At 43.4% G+C, this 16,715-nt stretch overlaps 1 protein-coding gene across 1 annotated transcript in view; it reads right to left on the reverse strand.

The window, feature by feature from the left end:
- The window catches only part of ETS1 (ETS proto-oncogene 1, transcription factor), a 127,236-nt gene that overhangs the window by 83,322 nt on the left and 27,199 nt on the right, over positions 1–16,715 (reverse strand). The window contains exon 3 of the mRNA XM_090290785.1: positions 12,270–12,414. Within this exon, the coding sequence (XP_090146911.1) occupies positions 12,270–12,414 (145 nt within the window). The remainder of the gene's footprint in view (positions 1–12,269; positions 12,415–16,715) is intronic.

Below are 16,715 nucleotides of genomic sequence, written 5' to 3' on the forward strand. Positions count from 1 at the left end.
ACACAGGGTGGGCGGATCTCTCTTACTAGGTTTGAGAACCTCTGGAAATGGTGTCCTTTTGTCTAAGTTAGTTGGTGGCAGCAAATACAACAAACAATGGTTCCAAGTGAAGCCAAAGGTCAGAAATGAGGGCCAAGACTCTAAAGCAGTAGTTCTCAACATGTGGGTCACGACCCCTTTGGGGCTCGAACAACCCTTTCACAGGGGTCACTTAAGACCTTCGGAAAACACATATATAATTACATATTGTTTTTGTGATTAATCACTATGCTTTAATTACGTTCAATTTGTAACAATGAAAATACATCCTGTACATCAGATATTTACATTATGATCCATAACAGTAGCAAAATTACAACTATGAAGTAGCAATGAAAATAATTTTATGGTTGGGGGTCACCACAACATGAGGAACTGTATTAAAGAGTCGCGGCATTAGGAAGGTTGAGAACCACTGCTCTAAAGGATGGCCCAGAGTCAGAGACATCGGCCGGGAGGGTGTGGCATCAGGGGTTTACGTATTACGTCCTTGTTGTAGCCATTGCTGGAGGGGCATTCACTCTGGATTTCTGCCCCCAATGGAGGCATGTGTTTACCGCTCATTTTCCCCCCACGTGACATAGGGACGCTGAGGAAAATCTGTCCCTCTCTGGAAAGTCTATGACAAGCAGAGCACACTGGACTCTCCTTTGATGCTCTGAATTGGGGTGAAGTGTTCGACCCTGTCCCTCCCCACCTCCACCTCACAGCGGAGAGGCCACGGTCTGTGACCTTCATGGGTATTTGGAGAGATAATTCTAAGGAGCATAAAATAAAAGCAGATGTGGAAAAAGAAAAGAGATGTGGCTAGATTTCAGGCAAGGCTTCAATGCCCAATGTCTCTGAGACAATGGCATGGGAATAGCTTCTGGGTTTAGATACACTTTCTTGGGAATGACCACAGTGGTAAGAAGGGATTGATAGGAATGAAGCTAATACCAGTGAATTCAATCCAGTTCGACAGAATATGCTTGGCGACCTCTCTAAGTACAATATGCTAAGTGCTGCAGGGGACACAGAAATACCTTTCCCTTGCTTGGGGCAGTAGCTCTTAACCTCTTGGGGGGTCTCAGACCAGTTTTAGAATCAGGAGAAAGCTACAGACCCTTAGAAAAATTCTTGCACACAATTTTAGAGGCATCACACTTTTCTGAAACTCATCTGGGTCAAGCACCCCTGCTCTATGAGAATCTGCAGGTCTAAGACTCAGCAGAGCGTTGTCAAAATTTTTATTTTTTTAATTGTAAAACATGTAAGAAACCAAGTAACAACCAACCACAAAGACAACCAGAACCCTGGTTCTATGGATATTTCCACACAGGTCTGCAGAGGTATGGAAAAGACTATTAAAAAAGCTTCAGGAATTGGTGGCTTTTTGGTTTTTATTTTATTTTTTAATGACACCCAAAAGAGCAAACAGTCTGCATTCATAAGTAGCAAGAATGTCCAAAAGAGACATTTCTTTGAAGGTCGTGACTGAATCTCACTGGGATGGGCAGGAATGAAGTAGAGAAGGCACTGTCCAATTAGAAAAGATAGTGCAGTGAGGGAGGGGCCGTCAGCTGACTAGATCATGGCATGGGGGCAGAGGCTGAACTGAAAGCCCATGGCCCACTCACACTGGCAGGCTCGGAAAGAGCCAAAGGTGGCTCTATAGATCAGTGAAAAGGTCATTTCTCTCACAGTGCAATTAGGTCTCATGTTTGACCTGTGACCTCTTGCCCATGAAATATATATGCTCTCCAGATAGACAGCCAGGGAGCAAATGTGTGAAGATGAAAGCTGAAGGCATTTAAAATGGAAAGGAAAAAAGAAGGCGAGGAGGGAGGGAAGGAAGGAAGGCAGGAAAGAAGGAAAGCAGGAAGGAAGCTTAATTTAAAGTAATATATGAAATCATGAATTGAGAGCCATGCTTTTGTGCATTTCCAGCTTCTGTGAGGGTTTTAACTTCCTCACCATCATTTTGGGAGGTAGGCACTATTCTACATGAGGAAACTGAGGCTCAGAAGGCATCAGTGATTTGGCCACGGTTTTAGGGCTGGTAGGTGGCAGGACTAAGACTTTGGACCAAATCAGCCCCACTATACTCTCCTGCGCATTTCTGCACAGTAGTAATCCACACCTATGCGCTGGGTAGAAGCAGCTCCCTTTCCTCTCTCTATCTCCCCACCATCTAGAACTCCATCCAACCTCTTGCAAAAGGGAATCTAAGTCCAGTATCTGTGTCCCAACCGTCCCTTTCCAAGGCCTAGCTAGAAAGACATGCTGGTACAGGCTTAGGGGAAGGCGTTCAGGCCAGGCCGAGGCGGTCTCTCTTCTTTCCTCTCCCGCTGCCTGGCCTCTGGGTGTGCAGCCTTGATCCTGGGCCGCCCTAGCTCTGGGCGCGCAGTGCTGGCAGCGCCGGGGTTAACTCGCCCGCCCTGCGCATGAAGATTTCTGCTTTATTTCAGCAGGGGAAGTGTGTGCCTGCCTGATTAGCCTGATGGCTTCCTCTTTTCCCATAACCTCCAGACCCCCGTGGCCCAAGTGTTTACGCTCTGAAATAAAAAATCTGCTGGTGTTTTTCTTTTTGTGTGCTCGTGTATTTTGGGAGGCTTGCAGCGGAGGAGGGCGGGGTAGGGGTTAGAGACGCGAGGACGGGGAGGGGCAGACGCCTCCCCCAACCCCTCCCCCTCGAGCCTCTTCCAGCTGCTTCCCGGCTCAGATCCCTGGCTGCTGCGCAAGAAGGAAACTTTGTAATGAGGCAGTTGGGTCCCCGGCTCGAGCAGCTATAAACACAGTGAACATCTGGAGAGAGAGTACGAATCTCCCCGCGGCCAGACACCGAGAAAAACAGGCTGTCTCTGCGCATCTACCCCCACCCTGCCCGCCCTCACACAGCCCTCCTCTCGCGGGACTCCATCCAGCCCCCGCTTCACTCTCGACCCCCAGATTTCCATTTACAGAGCCGAGCCAAGCGGGGGCTGACGCCAGGCCCAGGTCCATGTCCCCAGCCCCCGCTCTAGAACTTCCAGAAGAGGGGTCAAACTGCTTGAGTCAAATAAGAACTCGGTGCCCCAGGGACCTTTTCCCAACTCGGCCCAAATATTTGTGGTTTGAAAAAGTTAAGAGAACTTTTTTCTCCGTGGCCCCCTGGGATTTCCAGTGCAATGCTGTTACTTCCTAGGAGTTTTGAGAAGCAACAAATCAGAGGACAGCCAACAAAATGCTTGCCTTTGAATTGGCGCTTCTCAACTGACCTTGGTCTCAGCATCTCCTCTAGGTAACCATCGTGCCCAGGACCTGCTGAGGGGACTGGCCTTGCCCTCCTTACTGCCCTGGCTGCCCTGGGGAGACACAGGTCTGTGGTCTCCACTGCTGCTCTCTCTTGTCCTCACCAGGCTCCCTTCTCCTTTCCCAGGTACAATGAGGCACAGTGTAGAATCAAGTTGACAGGTATCAGAAAATTAGCCTCGGGCAGGATGACAGTGGGCAAGACTCCTCAGATAAGGGTAGAACTTCCAGTTTTTTCCACTTACTTAAGTTCACTTCACACTCAAATCAGGCTGAAAAGAAGGTAGGTAGCATTTATTAATCACCTGCTGTAGGCCATGACCTTTAAGTATATCACCCTTCTAAATAGGCACAGGAGCTCTTTGAAATAAGTGTAAGAATCCTGTTAAAGATGAGGGAACAAGACCCCAGGTGAGTTCTTGCTCTCTCCACTCTAAACCCTTTGCTTGGACTCAGTGCCTTTGAGCTTATACTCAGAAATGTATATCGAAAGTTCTTTTAATCTGAGTACAAAATAGCACAGGATGGAAAGCTACCAGGGGAGTCAGGGTGGAAGTAGAAAGGATGGGTCAATGTGACATTGAGGAGCACATCCAGCCCCTAGCCAGAGAGCTATCCTTCACTTGTGGAGAACAGGGGTCAGGCACTCCTTTCCTAGAAACCTCCTTAGAACAAAACGCTAGAGCCAGTAGGCAGGATGGTTTTTCGCATATGGATTCTCTTCCTCGTGTACTACTTGAGCAAGACGGATCTGACTCTCTCTCCTCCAGCATTCCTTCCTTGAAACCCTTGGTCCTCTCGGAGATGGGATGCTGGTGGGCAGAGGGTGCCCTGCATTAACCGTCCCTCAGGGTGTCCCCTGGAAGGGGCTTGTGGTTCAGCTCAGCCCCAACCGTGGTCTTCTGAAATGGTCACGGGGTTACAGCCTTTTCCCTCCCAAGCACCATAACGATCAAGTCAGGTTCTGAGTAGATCGCAATTTTTCCTGAAATAGCCCACATGATAACATCACAGAAACGCACATGCCAACAGGATCAAAACTGTTGTGAAGAAGCAAAGAAGCTGAAACACGTCCTCCCATAAAGCAAAGCACACCCTGAGTGGGGAAGGGACAGACATGTGCCGCAGATAGGGCTTAAAATAGCATTTTTAAAAAACCACAGGGCCATCCGAGATGGTCAGTTGAAAGAACAAACCTGCTATGAGAATAAACACGTCACAGCAAGGTGGATCTCCATTTAACAAGTCTCTCTGGCATTCCCTCAATGTACTCCACACTTAAAAGCCAAATGGGAGGCATCTGCGTTTCCCGCTGAAACTTCCCACCTGGCTGTCCATGGCCTTTTCCAAACATTGGCCCAGGTTTGATCTCTCCCAGCCGCCTGGCCGTCTGAGAAAGCCCCAGGAGAGACCATGAACTCAGACTCTCAATATATCTCCCACTTGAACTTCCAAAGTTTATTTGGGAAAGACATTCATAAGTTCTACCATTTTACTAGCAAATTTATTTTAGAAATTCTAAATAGTGAGATCCAAAGTCACACACTTACGTTGCCAAATTTTAACTCATAAATAAATGTAATATTTCATACAGGAACCATTTCTCCTATCATGTAAATGTACCCCCACATACACACTTGAACAAAAGTTGCTCAGACACAAGGAATGTCTTCCTTTTTCTCCACATATCTGCTCAGTTTCCAGTGTCTGCCACTGACCATCGGAAGTGTTCAACCAATAGTGACTGGGTCACTTTCTGACTCCCTACCCAGACACTCATATTTTGTAGGGCACTTCAGGACAATGCATTACAATAGCAAACGTTTGTGTCACACTTGTTAAGTGACAGACCTGCTTTAAGCTTTACATGTATTAACTTAGTGATTCTCAAACTGTGGTCTCTGAACCAGTAGCAGCAGCCGCAGCACCTGAGGGCTGGTGAGAAATGCAAATTCCTGAGATATATCCTAGACTCACTGAATCAGAAACTCTCAGGATAGAATCCCACAGCCTCTGGTTTAACCAGCCCTCCGGGTGACTCTGAGAAGCCCTGGTTTAGATGAGGAAACTGAATTCAGAGATTCAGTGAATTGCCTAAGGCCGCACTGTTAGGGAGTGTTGATGTGCAAGAAGTACAAATTGCCAGTTATAAAAAGTCACAGGATGTGAAGTACAGCATAGGAAATGTACTCAATCATATTTAGTAGCTATGGATAGTGTCGAATGGGTAGTAGATTTATTGGGTGATCAGTTTGTAAGTTATGTAAATGTTTTATCACTATGTTGTGCATCTGAAACGAATACAATATTTCATGGGAACTGTAATTTAAAATAAATTGGAAAAAAACTCAAGCAACCTGTTTCCAGAATCTGAATTCTTTACCATTATACAATACATACTTCCTTTCTCATGAAAAATGAGAAATGGAGAGTAGGATGTGAATGAGGGCAGATGAGGTTTTTACTACGTTCGATGACTAAAAACATACCAAGTTGCATTATAGAAGAAGAAAAGAAGTATTGTCTTATTTCTCAAATCAAGGACCATGGTAATGAAACCATAGGCTCACACTCCCTGAGACTTAAGTTGGGTTTACTGTGGTCTGTAGCTGCAGACCGCTTTCCAGCTCTAAGAAACTACCATACTTTGTAAAAGTGAACCTCACTCAAAACATCACATCCATAACTTTGGCTAATTCAAAACAAATCCGTCCCTGTAAAAATAAAAAAAATCTGACAGTGTATCACTCAGGAAGAGTGCCAAATAAGCATCATATTTTCTGATACACACTATTGTCATTCATGATCATCATAACTATCTGGTTAAAATCAAATATGGATACCTGACCAGTGTAGCTCAGTTGCTTGGGCACCATCATGCAAAGCAAAAGGTTCAATTCCCAGTCAGGGCACGTGGCAAGACTGCAAGTTCAAGAGGCAACCAACTGATGTTTCTTTCCATTTATTTCCCTCTCTCTTCCCTTCTCTAAAAACAAATAAATAAAATCTTTTTTAAAAAATCAAATATGGACTGCTAACAGTGGATGGGATAGACTGTGGTGCTGTGGCCTGGATGCTCAGTTGAGTCTCTTAATGTCAGTTTTCTAGTTCCCAGTGGGAAACAGGCATTGAATGACTCCAACTGGGCCTGGGCACCATTCTGAGCTCACTGCCTCTATCTAAAAATGACTTGCCACCTACTCCACCCTTTGAACAAGGCTGTGGATGGGAACTACTCATAATACTTAATGGCTGTGAAATGTTAGTGGGTTCTTAGAGACAAGGAGCAAGAGATTGACTTAAAAAATGGATCTTGCTGACTTCCAGTCAAGATGGAGGCATAGGTAGACATGCTTCACCTCCCTGCACAACCACAGAAAGAATTAAACTAGATCTCCAAACAAATAACACCCAGAACCATCAGAAAACCAAACTGTATGGAATCCAACAACCAAGGACTTAAAGAAGCCACATTCATCCAGAGAGGTATGAGGGGCAGAGTCGTGAAGATGTGCAAAGAGGCACAGAGACACAGTATGGCATGGAGAGGTGGCAGCAGTGGCAGTGGAAAAAACAGCCCAATATTCGTGTATGGTGGATAAAAATTAATTAGGAGGGATACCTTGGGAGTGAACAATCCCCGCCCCAGGCCAGACCACATAGCCCAGGTTTCAGCACCAGGAAGGTAACTACCAGTAGAGGTTGGGACAGTAGAAGAAACTGTCGTATTTTCAGGAGACTCTCTTTAAAGGGCCCACATGGACTTAGAATGTATGCAAACCCACCAACTCTGGGATTCACCACCAGCACAACAGCTGGAAGGACACCAGTTGCATACGAGAAATGGGTGAAATGACTAGAAATGGGGCAAATGCTGGCAAAACCTCCAGAAGCCAAGCAGCAACACTGTCCCCTCGCCATGCCTTCCCCCAACGCATAGCCAAAGAGCAGAGAAGAGGGTTGCCCCACCCTGGTGATTACCTAGGACTCCACCCCACACTCTTTACAGGCGCCTTTTCCACAATGGCTACTAAGATAGGAAGTCAAAGCAGCTCCACACAGAAACAAACACACGGAGGCTTCCAAATCAAAAAAAACAAAGAACTAGGGCCTACATGAAAGAACAGAACAAAACCCCAGAAAAAGAACTAAACACAAAGGAGATAGCTGACCTATGAGATACAGAGTTCAAAACACTGGTGATCAGGATGCTCAGAGAACTCATTCAGTACAGCAACAACATAAAAGAAGAGATGAAGCTTACATTAAGTGAAATAAAGAAAAACCTACAAGGAACCAACAGTGACCAGTGATGGAAGGAAGCAGGGATTCAAATCAACGATTTGGAACATAAGGAAGAAATAAACATTCAACCAGATCAGAAAGGAGAAAAAAAAGGATTCCAAAAAACAAGGATAGGCTTAGGAATCTCTGGGACAATTTTAAATATAGCAGAAGAAGAAGAGGAAGAGCATGAAATTGAAAACTTATTTGAAAAAATAATGGAAGAGAAATTCCCAAATTTGGTGAAGGAAATAGACATACAAGTCCAGGAAGCACAGAGAGTCCTAAACAAGCTAGACCCAAAGAGGACCATGCCAAGATACATCATAATTAAAATGCCCTAGCTTAAAGATAAAGCAGAGAGTTAACTACAAAGGAGTTTCCATTAGCCAATCAGCTGATTTCTCAAAAGAAGCTCTGCAGACAAGAAGGGACTGGCCAGAAGTATTCAAAGTGATGAAAAGTAAGGACCTAAACTAAGATTACTCTATCCAGCAAATCTATCATTTAGAATAGAAGGACAGATAAGGTGCTTCCCAGACAAGGTAAAGCTAAGAGACCATCATCACCAAGCCATTATTACATGAAATGTTAAAGGGACTTTTTAAGAAAAAGAAGAGCAAAACTATGAACATTAAAAGGGCAATAAATTCACAACTATCACCAACTGAATCTAATAAAACAAACTAAGCAAACAACCAGAATAGGAACAGAGTCATAGATTTGGAGATCATTTGAAGGGTTATCAGCTGGGAGGGGGAGGGGGAGAATTGCGGGAAAGGGTGCAGGGATTAAGAAGCATAACTGGTAAGTACAAAAAAGACAGGGGGTTGTTAAGAATAGCATAAGGAAAGGAGAAGCCAAAGAACTTATACACATGACCCATGGACATGAACTAAGGGGGTGAATTGCTGGAGAGAAGTGGGGTACTGGGCAGAAGGGGGTAAAGGGGGGGAAAACTGGGACAACTGTAATAGCATAATCAATAAGATTTATTTAATGGATGCTGCAATGATAATTGAGAGCAAGGGCTGAGTCTGGGGGACAAAGTAGAGGAATGGAACAGAGAGTGAGAGGAGGCAGGGTCAGTGGGCTCCACTCCAGTCAGACTATAAACAGTAACAGACATTTTAGCCATGTCTTGTGTAAGGGGCTCCATTGATTCACAAGGCTCCCCAACAGAGAGATGATGAGAAGCTAAGACAGAAAGGGCCCATTCATTCACGCAGAACACCAGCCCTCCGTCCCCATTGGAGCTTGCTAATGGCTCCAGGCTGATAGGGAGGAGATGGGGGAAGGCAGACAGGAGGAGGAGGTAGAAATGAAAGAAAATGATGACTACAAGATTGTCACGAAGCAATGTACAGCTGCACAGGCAATTGCATGCAAATGTGGCTTCCCTTTTTAGCTGTATAGTTAATGTCCTCCGATTCATCTATTTTTCTCTTTCATGTCATCTTCCCCTCCCCTTTTTGCCTCGTCTTTTTCTAGGCTACCCATTCATTTTTCATTTTCTCCTCTCATTACTCTCCACCTCCCTACTAACACCCACCTTCTTTTATGTCCATTTCTACACATCTTTTCTTTCTTCGTCAGCATCCCTTTTACAATCGATTCAGTCTCGACTCATCATAGTTACTGAGTATTCTCTCCCACTCATCTGGAAAAGCCCTCCCCCTACTCATGGTTTCTCTGAGGTTTATTCTTTTCCTTACTCCTGCCCTTCTTAGCCTCTGTCCCTCTGTAAAGAGGAGCAACATTTAGAGGAAGAGATGTAATCCTTCCTCGATGGCCCCTCCTGCTGGGTATTCCAGTCGCTGACAGATGTGTAGTAATTGAGAAAAAGTTCATTCATCCCTTCGGAAAGCATAAAATGTGAGACTACGTGGGGGTGGAGCGTGGCCATGAGAAGGATGGGAAGAAAACTGAAGTTATAAATAGGATAAAAGAAGATGAAAAATATGTAGAGTATTTTTCCCCTCTTTCTTCTTCACAGAACTCCAAGGAAATGTGCTGCAGCTGGAGAAATCATTGGTGGGTCCATGGCTTCATCTCCCTTCCCTACAACCCCATGGTTTCCTTCCAGAGGACACCATCACTGAGGAGGGCTGGACCACAGCCCAGAAATAATCATTGCAACTCCTTCATCTGGACAGCGTAAAAGGCAAAGGAGGGGCTGGAAAAACTCAGGGGTTTTGCCAACTATTTCCATCAGAGGAAGCCCAAGACAGAGAGAACTACAGCTCTCACATTTGCCACTGGGGCACCGCTCCACCCATGGAGGTCTAAGAGCATGTCTGAGCTACAGTTGATGCAACCTAGATCATTTGAGGACTGATTACTATGTGTCCCATCTTCCCATCCTACTCACAAGCCACTAGTCTGAGTGACCCCAGCTGCCTTCATCTTGCATCAAGAGAGTAGGCTTGGGAAAAAAGTTCAGTGTCTCTTTACCCCACAAAACTGTATGGTAAACTACGTTTATAATAGTGGAGATATAAAATAAATGTTTGCTTTGTTGCCCATGACTCATCTTTTACCAGAAATACACACACAGGCACAGAGCAAAATGCTGTGACTCTTGGTGGGGGTTGGAAGGAAGGCATGGGAGCTGCTTGCCAGCTGCCTAGTTCTCCTCCAGGGCCAAATGGAACCAATTCCCGTGTATAACGTAGAAGACTACATTATACTCTGCCATAAGTCTTTACTTATTGAAGCAGCTTTATTCTGAGAGGTCCTCCACAGACACTGTCTCGTTGTCCCCGAAATGAAAACTCTTTTACCTTTGAGAACCTTGACAAAGGGGCATGAAAAGCCATCTTTACTTGAGAATTGATGGACTTCTCAGCTAAGGAAGAGGAGAGCCATGTCTCTTTGCTAGGAAGAAGAAACATTCTGATTTTGAGGCTACGGACAAATATGGAGGGAATATGCGCTATTCACAAGATGTAACCTGTAGCAAGCAGAAACACCATCCTGAACTGAAAGAATGCAGACAAGATAACTTGAATCTCTCTTGAATTGGTAGACCTAAGACTTAAACCTACTGGTATTAATAGGTCTCAAGTGTTAGACTATGCCCTGGCTGGGTAGCTCACTTGGTTAGAGAGTCGTCCCAAAACACCAAAGCTGAGGGTTTGATCCCCGGTCAGGGCATGTACAAGAATCAACCAATAAATGCATAAATAAGTGAAACAACAAATTGATGTTTTTCTCTCGCTCTCTCATCAATAAATTTAAAAATATTCAAGAAAAAGTTATACTAATACAAAAACAACCATTTTGATCTTCATTTCATACAAATTTCAAAGGATCACTTCTTTCAAGAGTCTTACAATTTTACGTCCTTAAGTCTAACCTATGAACGGGTACAAAATTCTCCCTGCTTCTTCCTGAAGTGGGTAGACAGTGGAGACATCTGTATTTATCCTTGGAGGAACTGAGGTACCAAACAGGAAGTCACAGCATTAATGTTATCATGTCTCAAACCCAGGGTGATGCCAAAGAACACCCCAAAGGCCAATGCCTAGGAATGGGTTCCATTCGGCTCTGGAGGAGAACCAGGCAGCTGGCAAGCAGCTCCCATGCCTCCCCTCCAGCCCCCACCAAGTGTCACAGCATTCTGCTCTGTGCCTGTGTGTGCATTCCTGGTGAAAGATGACTCATGGGCAACAAAGCAAACATTCAGTTTATATCTCCACTGTTATAAAAGTAGTTTACCATTCAGTTTTGTGGGGTAAAGAGACACTGAACAAAAAAATTGCACCTTAGTTCATTTCCAGTGGCTTTCCTTCTATGTAATTCCTCAGAATTACATATTTTTAGTACGTAAGAGAATAATGAAATTTCTTAGGCTAAGAATTTATCTTGGGGAAAAGAAGAGATATTAACTGGTTTCTTTGATGCGTGGATATATTATTATAACCTGTCCTCATGAAAAATTGACCTTAATTTCTGAATCAATCATCTCAGAGTCACCAAATTCAAGTTTTAGACTTTGCATTTAAAATAAATCCCCCAAACGGTAACAGATAAACAAAGGCTGATGTTTGATTTGTGAGAAATACAGTGAGTCTCGCCGAAGAGAATCGGGATTAGGGATTTTGAGCTTTTCTCCATTCCGGTTCCCGGGAGGCGCGCGTGTCCCGCGCGCCAGAGGGCAGCACTGTGCCCAGCACTCCAGGAGCACTGGGAATGCTGAGAGCAGGGAGCAGCAGCTGCGAAGAAGGCTGGGGAGACAAAAAGCAGTGGAGGAAGAAGCCAGATGCAGGTGGGCGTGAGCCGCGAGGTGGGGAATAATGGAAAGAGAAGACAAATAAAAGAATTACGTTCTGTAAGAAGGCTGTTTATCCAGTTCAGACTTTATGACTGCTAAACTTCCAGGCCCTTTGTCAACAGCCAGGCTAACTAAAATGGGCAAGTCGCAGGAAATGCACAGGAGACAGACTGTTTACAAAATGAAGACCTAAAGCCACCTCTCTTTACTTGGGTTCATTCTTAGAGTGTAGTTTTCCGGTCATTAGAGAATAAATTAACTCAAATTATTGAGAAGACCCGGGGCTTTCCACTAGAGAACAATAGCATCCGGAAGCACAGAAGATGTAACGGCCTTCATCAAATTTCCATTGTCCTTCAACCCTGGCCTCATTCTCAGCCTCTGTTTGGGTTCCTACCTGAGCCACAGTGTTCCAGACCAGTAGGAACCTCTTGGGTGGCCATCTCGTCCCAGAAAGGATAGCAGGCTCTCTGCGGGTGGTAACTGGACTGGAAACCATAGGCCATTTGAGGGTCTTCATAAGAGTTGAAAGTTCCTTGCCTCTGCAACCAGGGGGGGAAAAAGAAATATATTAAGAGGAAAATCTCTATAGTTTAGCCCTAATGGAAAATTACTTCCTATCACCCAATCACATGTAAGTGGGAATCATCCACATATGACAGCAGAATAGAACCAACTATCGAGCACACGCCGCCTCCCTCCAACCACCACCAAGAAATAGGAACCCGTGGTTAACAGCTGGGCAGAATCTTGGTCATTTTAAATTTAAATAATCCTGGCTCTTCATTTTTTTATGTTTTCTTACTCTGTAGAAGAACCATGAAAGGATATTCTTATAAGACTTAATCCAATGTCAGAGAACCAATAGGTGATAAGTACCAAGGAGAAACAAATAAAAAAAATGGACCTACCTAATAAAAATCATTTTTCAGGTAATCAATGTACATAGCTTTTAATGATATTGATTGCTAGACAGGGATTTTCAATTTTTCCCAATATTTAGGGACTTGTACCTCTCTCTTATCAGCTTTACAAAGTCCATAAAATATACTATCCATCCAGCACTCTCTAAGACAAATGTGATATGCGAAAGGTTGTTTTGTGGAGTTATAGACCCTGTCGTTGAAACCACATATATGTGGATTCAAATCCTAGCTTCACCACTTACTAATAGAGGAGGAAGTGGGCAGCTGGACCTGTTCCTTTATCTAAACCTCAGTTTACTCAGTTGTAAGATGGAAATGATTAATCTATCAAAAAGGCAGGAAGATTAAATGAAATAATATATGTAAGAAAATCATATGTAAAGAAAATTAAAATGTGAACTTATGTAATGAAATTATGCATTATATGAAATGCATGTAATATACAGCGTGAGAAGTCTAATATAGGAGACTTCTGGCCAAGATGGAGCCATTCTCCACTAGAGAGGCAGCCACCTTCCTTCCCCCAGATATAATGAAATATGCTGGGTAAAAGTTTGTTTATCAGACATAATAAAGTGTCCTGGGTAAGAGTTTGTTCTGCCATGGTCATGAAGACTCTGCTGGACAGAGCAGCTTCCAACCAAGCTTAGGGTGTGTGAGGCACATCCACCTCATCTGGCATGCTTTGCCTCCTTCCACAAGCATAAGAAGGAATACAACTACCTGAAAACTAAAAACAACCAAAACTACCAGAAAATTGAAGAACTGAATGGAAGTCCAACAAAGAAAGATATAAAGAAGCAATACTCATCCAGACAGGTAAAAGTGGCAGAGCCGGGGCAGAGAGGACACAGAGACGCAGTGGTGGTGGTGGTGGCAGCAAAGCAGAGGTTACAGTCACCCAGCAAAATAACCCAGTCACACATTATAAAAGTTGGGAGGGACACCTGAGGATTGACACCAGCCCCAGACCAGACCACGCAGCTCACAGTTCCAGCACCGGAAAAATAAAGCCTCATTGCTTCTAACTGTGAAAACCAGTGGGGGGTTGGGGTGGCAGAAGAAACTGCCAATCTCTCAGCAGAGTTCATTTGTTTAGAGGCCCCCACAGTCCTAGAACATCTACAAACCCACCCACCTTGGGAACCACAACCAAGGCAATAGCTAGAGGGGCTCCAGTCCCATACAGGAAGCAAAAGAAGTGCCTGGAAAAGGGGCAAGTGCTGAGCAAGCTGCATTTTTCCCTCTCAGACTTCTCCCCCACATACAGTGTCAGAACATGGTGAAATGGGTCATCCCACATTGACAAATACCTAAGGCTCTGCCGCTTACAACGTAACAGGTACGACAACTCTACCTAAGACACAGAGGCAAACACAGGAGGCTGTCAAGTTGAAAAGACAGAGAAGTATGGCCCAAAAGAGGGAAGGGATCAAGGTTCCAGTGGGAGAACTAAGCCATGAGGAGATAGCCAACCTAACAGATAAGGGGATAGCTAACCTAATAGACACAGAGTTCAAAACACTGATGACAAACAATGCTCACAGACTTGACAAACGTGCTTCAGTATGGCAAATGCATAAGTGAAAAAGTGAGGGCTATACTAAGTGAAACAAAGGAAAATCCATACAAAACCAATGGTGAAGGGAAGGAAGCTGGGGTTCAAGTCAATGATTTGTAACATAAGGAAGAAATAAACAGCCAACCAGTACAGAATGAAGGAAAAAGAATTGAAAAAACTGAGAGGCTTAGGAACCTTTGGGACAACTTGAAACATACCAACATCTGAATCATAAGGGTGCCAAAAGAAGAGGAAAAGCAAGAAATTGAAAATTTATTTGAAAAAATAATGAAGGAATACTTCCCAAATTTAGCAAAGGAAATAGACATAAAGTCCAGGAAGCACAGAGTCCCAAACAAGTTGAACCCAAAGAGGACCACACCAAGACACATCATAATTAAAATGCCAAAGGTTAAAGATAAAGAGAGAATCTTAAAAGCAGCAAGAGAAAAGAAAAGAGTTACCTACAATAGGGTGCCTATAAGACTATCAGCTGATTTCTCAAAAGGAACTTTGCAGGCAAGAAGGGACTGGCAAAAAGTATTCAAAGCGATAAAAATTAAGGACCTACAACCTAGATTACTCTATCCAGCAAAGCTATCATTTAGAATAAAAGAGCAGATAAGGTGCTTCCCAGACAAGGTAAAGCTAAAGGAGTACATCATCACCAAGCCATTATTATATGAAATGTTAAAGGGACTTATTTAAGAAAAGAAGAAGATTAAAACCATGAACATTAAAAATGACAACAAACTCACAACTATCAACAATAGAATCTAAAAATATAAAAACAAAAACAAACTAAGCAAACAACCAGAATAGGAACAGAATCATAGGTATGGGGACCATTTGGAGAGTTATCAGCTGGGAGGGGGAAGGGGGAGAAATGGGGTAATGGTATAGGGATTAAGAAGCATAATTGGTAGGTACAAAATAGACAGGGAGATGTTAAGAATAGTATAGGAAATGGTGAAGCCAAAGAACTTACATGCACAACCCATGGACATGAACTAAGTGGGGGGGGGGGGAGTTGCTGGAGCAAAGGTGGGTGCTGGACAGAGAGGAGCAAAGGGAAAAAAAATCGGGACAACTGTAACAGCGTAATCAATAACATACTTAAAAATAATTTAAAATTTTTTAAAGTCTAATGTAAAGTAGATATTCTTTTTTAAAGTTTTTATTGATTGATTTTAGAGAGAGAAAGGAAGGGAGAAAGAGAGAAAGATATATCAATTTGTTATTTCACTTATTTAGGCACTCATTGGTTGATTCTTGTTTGTGTACTGACCAGGAAGTAAACCAGCAAACTTGGTATATCAGGACTATGCTCTAACCAACTTAGTTAGCTACCTGGCCAGAGCCAAGATATATACTCTTTTAATCCAAAAGACCCTTAACATTCCTGAGATTGGGAAAATGGGTTAAAAATTAAGACACAAATGGAGAAGCATCAGATTCAGGGAAAGACTTCCTAAGACTAGGAGTCTAATCTACACTAGCTGATGTTCAACCATTTTTCTTTTTTTTTTTTTTTCTTCTCTTTTTTATTCTTTCTCTTGTCTCTTAAGGTTTCTCCTTCTCCATAAAACTCCAATTAAGAAAACCAGGGAGGTGCGGACTGACTGAAAATAGGCGAAAGGACATATGAAGGACCCATGGACATGGACAACGGTGTGGGGATTGACTACAGAAGTGGGGTGCAGGCTGGATGGAGAGGTGCAAAAGGGAAAAATTGGGACAACTCTAATAGCATGAACGATAAGACATTAATAAAAGGAAAAAAAATTCTGCTATAATGTGATGGGATTAAATCTATTGATGTGAGGGTGCTAATTAATAAATGTAATTCCTCTGGTGGTATTCTCATCCCTAAATAGTAGCTTGCTGACCCTTAATTAGACCCTCTAACTGGAGAACCTCCTATGCCCTGTCTCCCCTTGAGCTGCAGCACAAGAACTCAGCCCTGTTATGTTGCAGTCAATCATTCACTACGCTCTCCTCCCCATTTTGCAATTGTTCGTTCACTTAAGCTCAGTAAAAATAACAGAACAGAATATATTAGCATACAGAAAATGACAATCAAACCTAAAATACAGAAGGAGGACTTGTGTGCATTAATTCCAACCATATTTTTCATAATATTCATAAAATCACTCAAACCGGGGCTGGAAGAAGTATACTTTAGGGTGGGCTCTTCATCTGCTAACCGAGCTAAAGTTGCTGAGAATGTAAATAATAACACCCTTGGGGGGGAATGGAGTTACTTTAAGTTACTATATATCAGAAGCTGCTTTGCCTTCTGTTACCAGGAGGTTCTTGTGTGATCCACAGAATATAAATGAAGCAATGACAATTC

The sequence above is a fragment of the Furipterus horrens genome, unplaced genomic scaffold (assembly GCF_987537825.1).
Source record: "Furipterus horrens unplaced genomic scaffold, mFurHor1.1.pri manual_scaffold_11, whole genome shotgun sequence".
Classification (NCBI taxonomy): Eukaryota; Metazoa; Chordata; class Mammalia; order Chiroptera; family Furipteridae; genus Furipterus; species Furipterus horrens.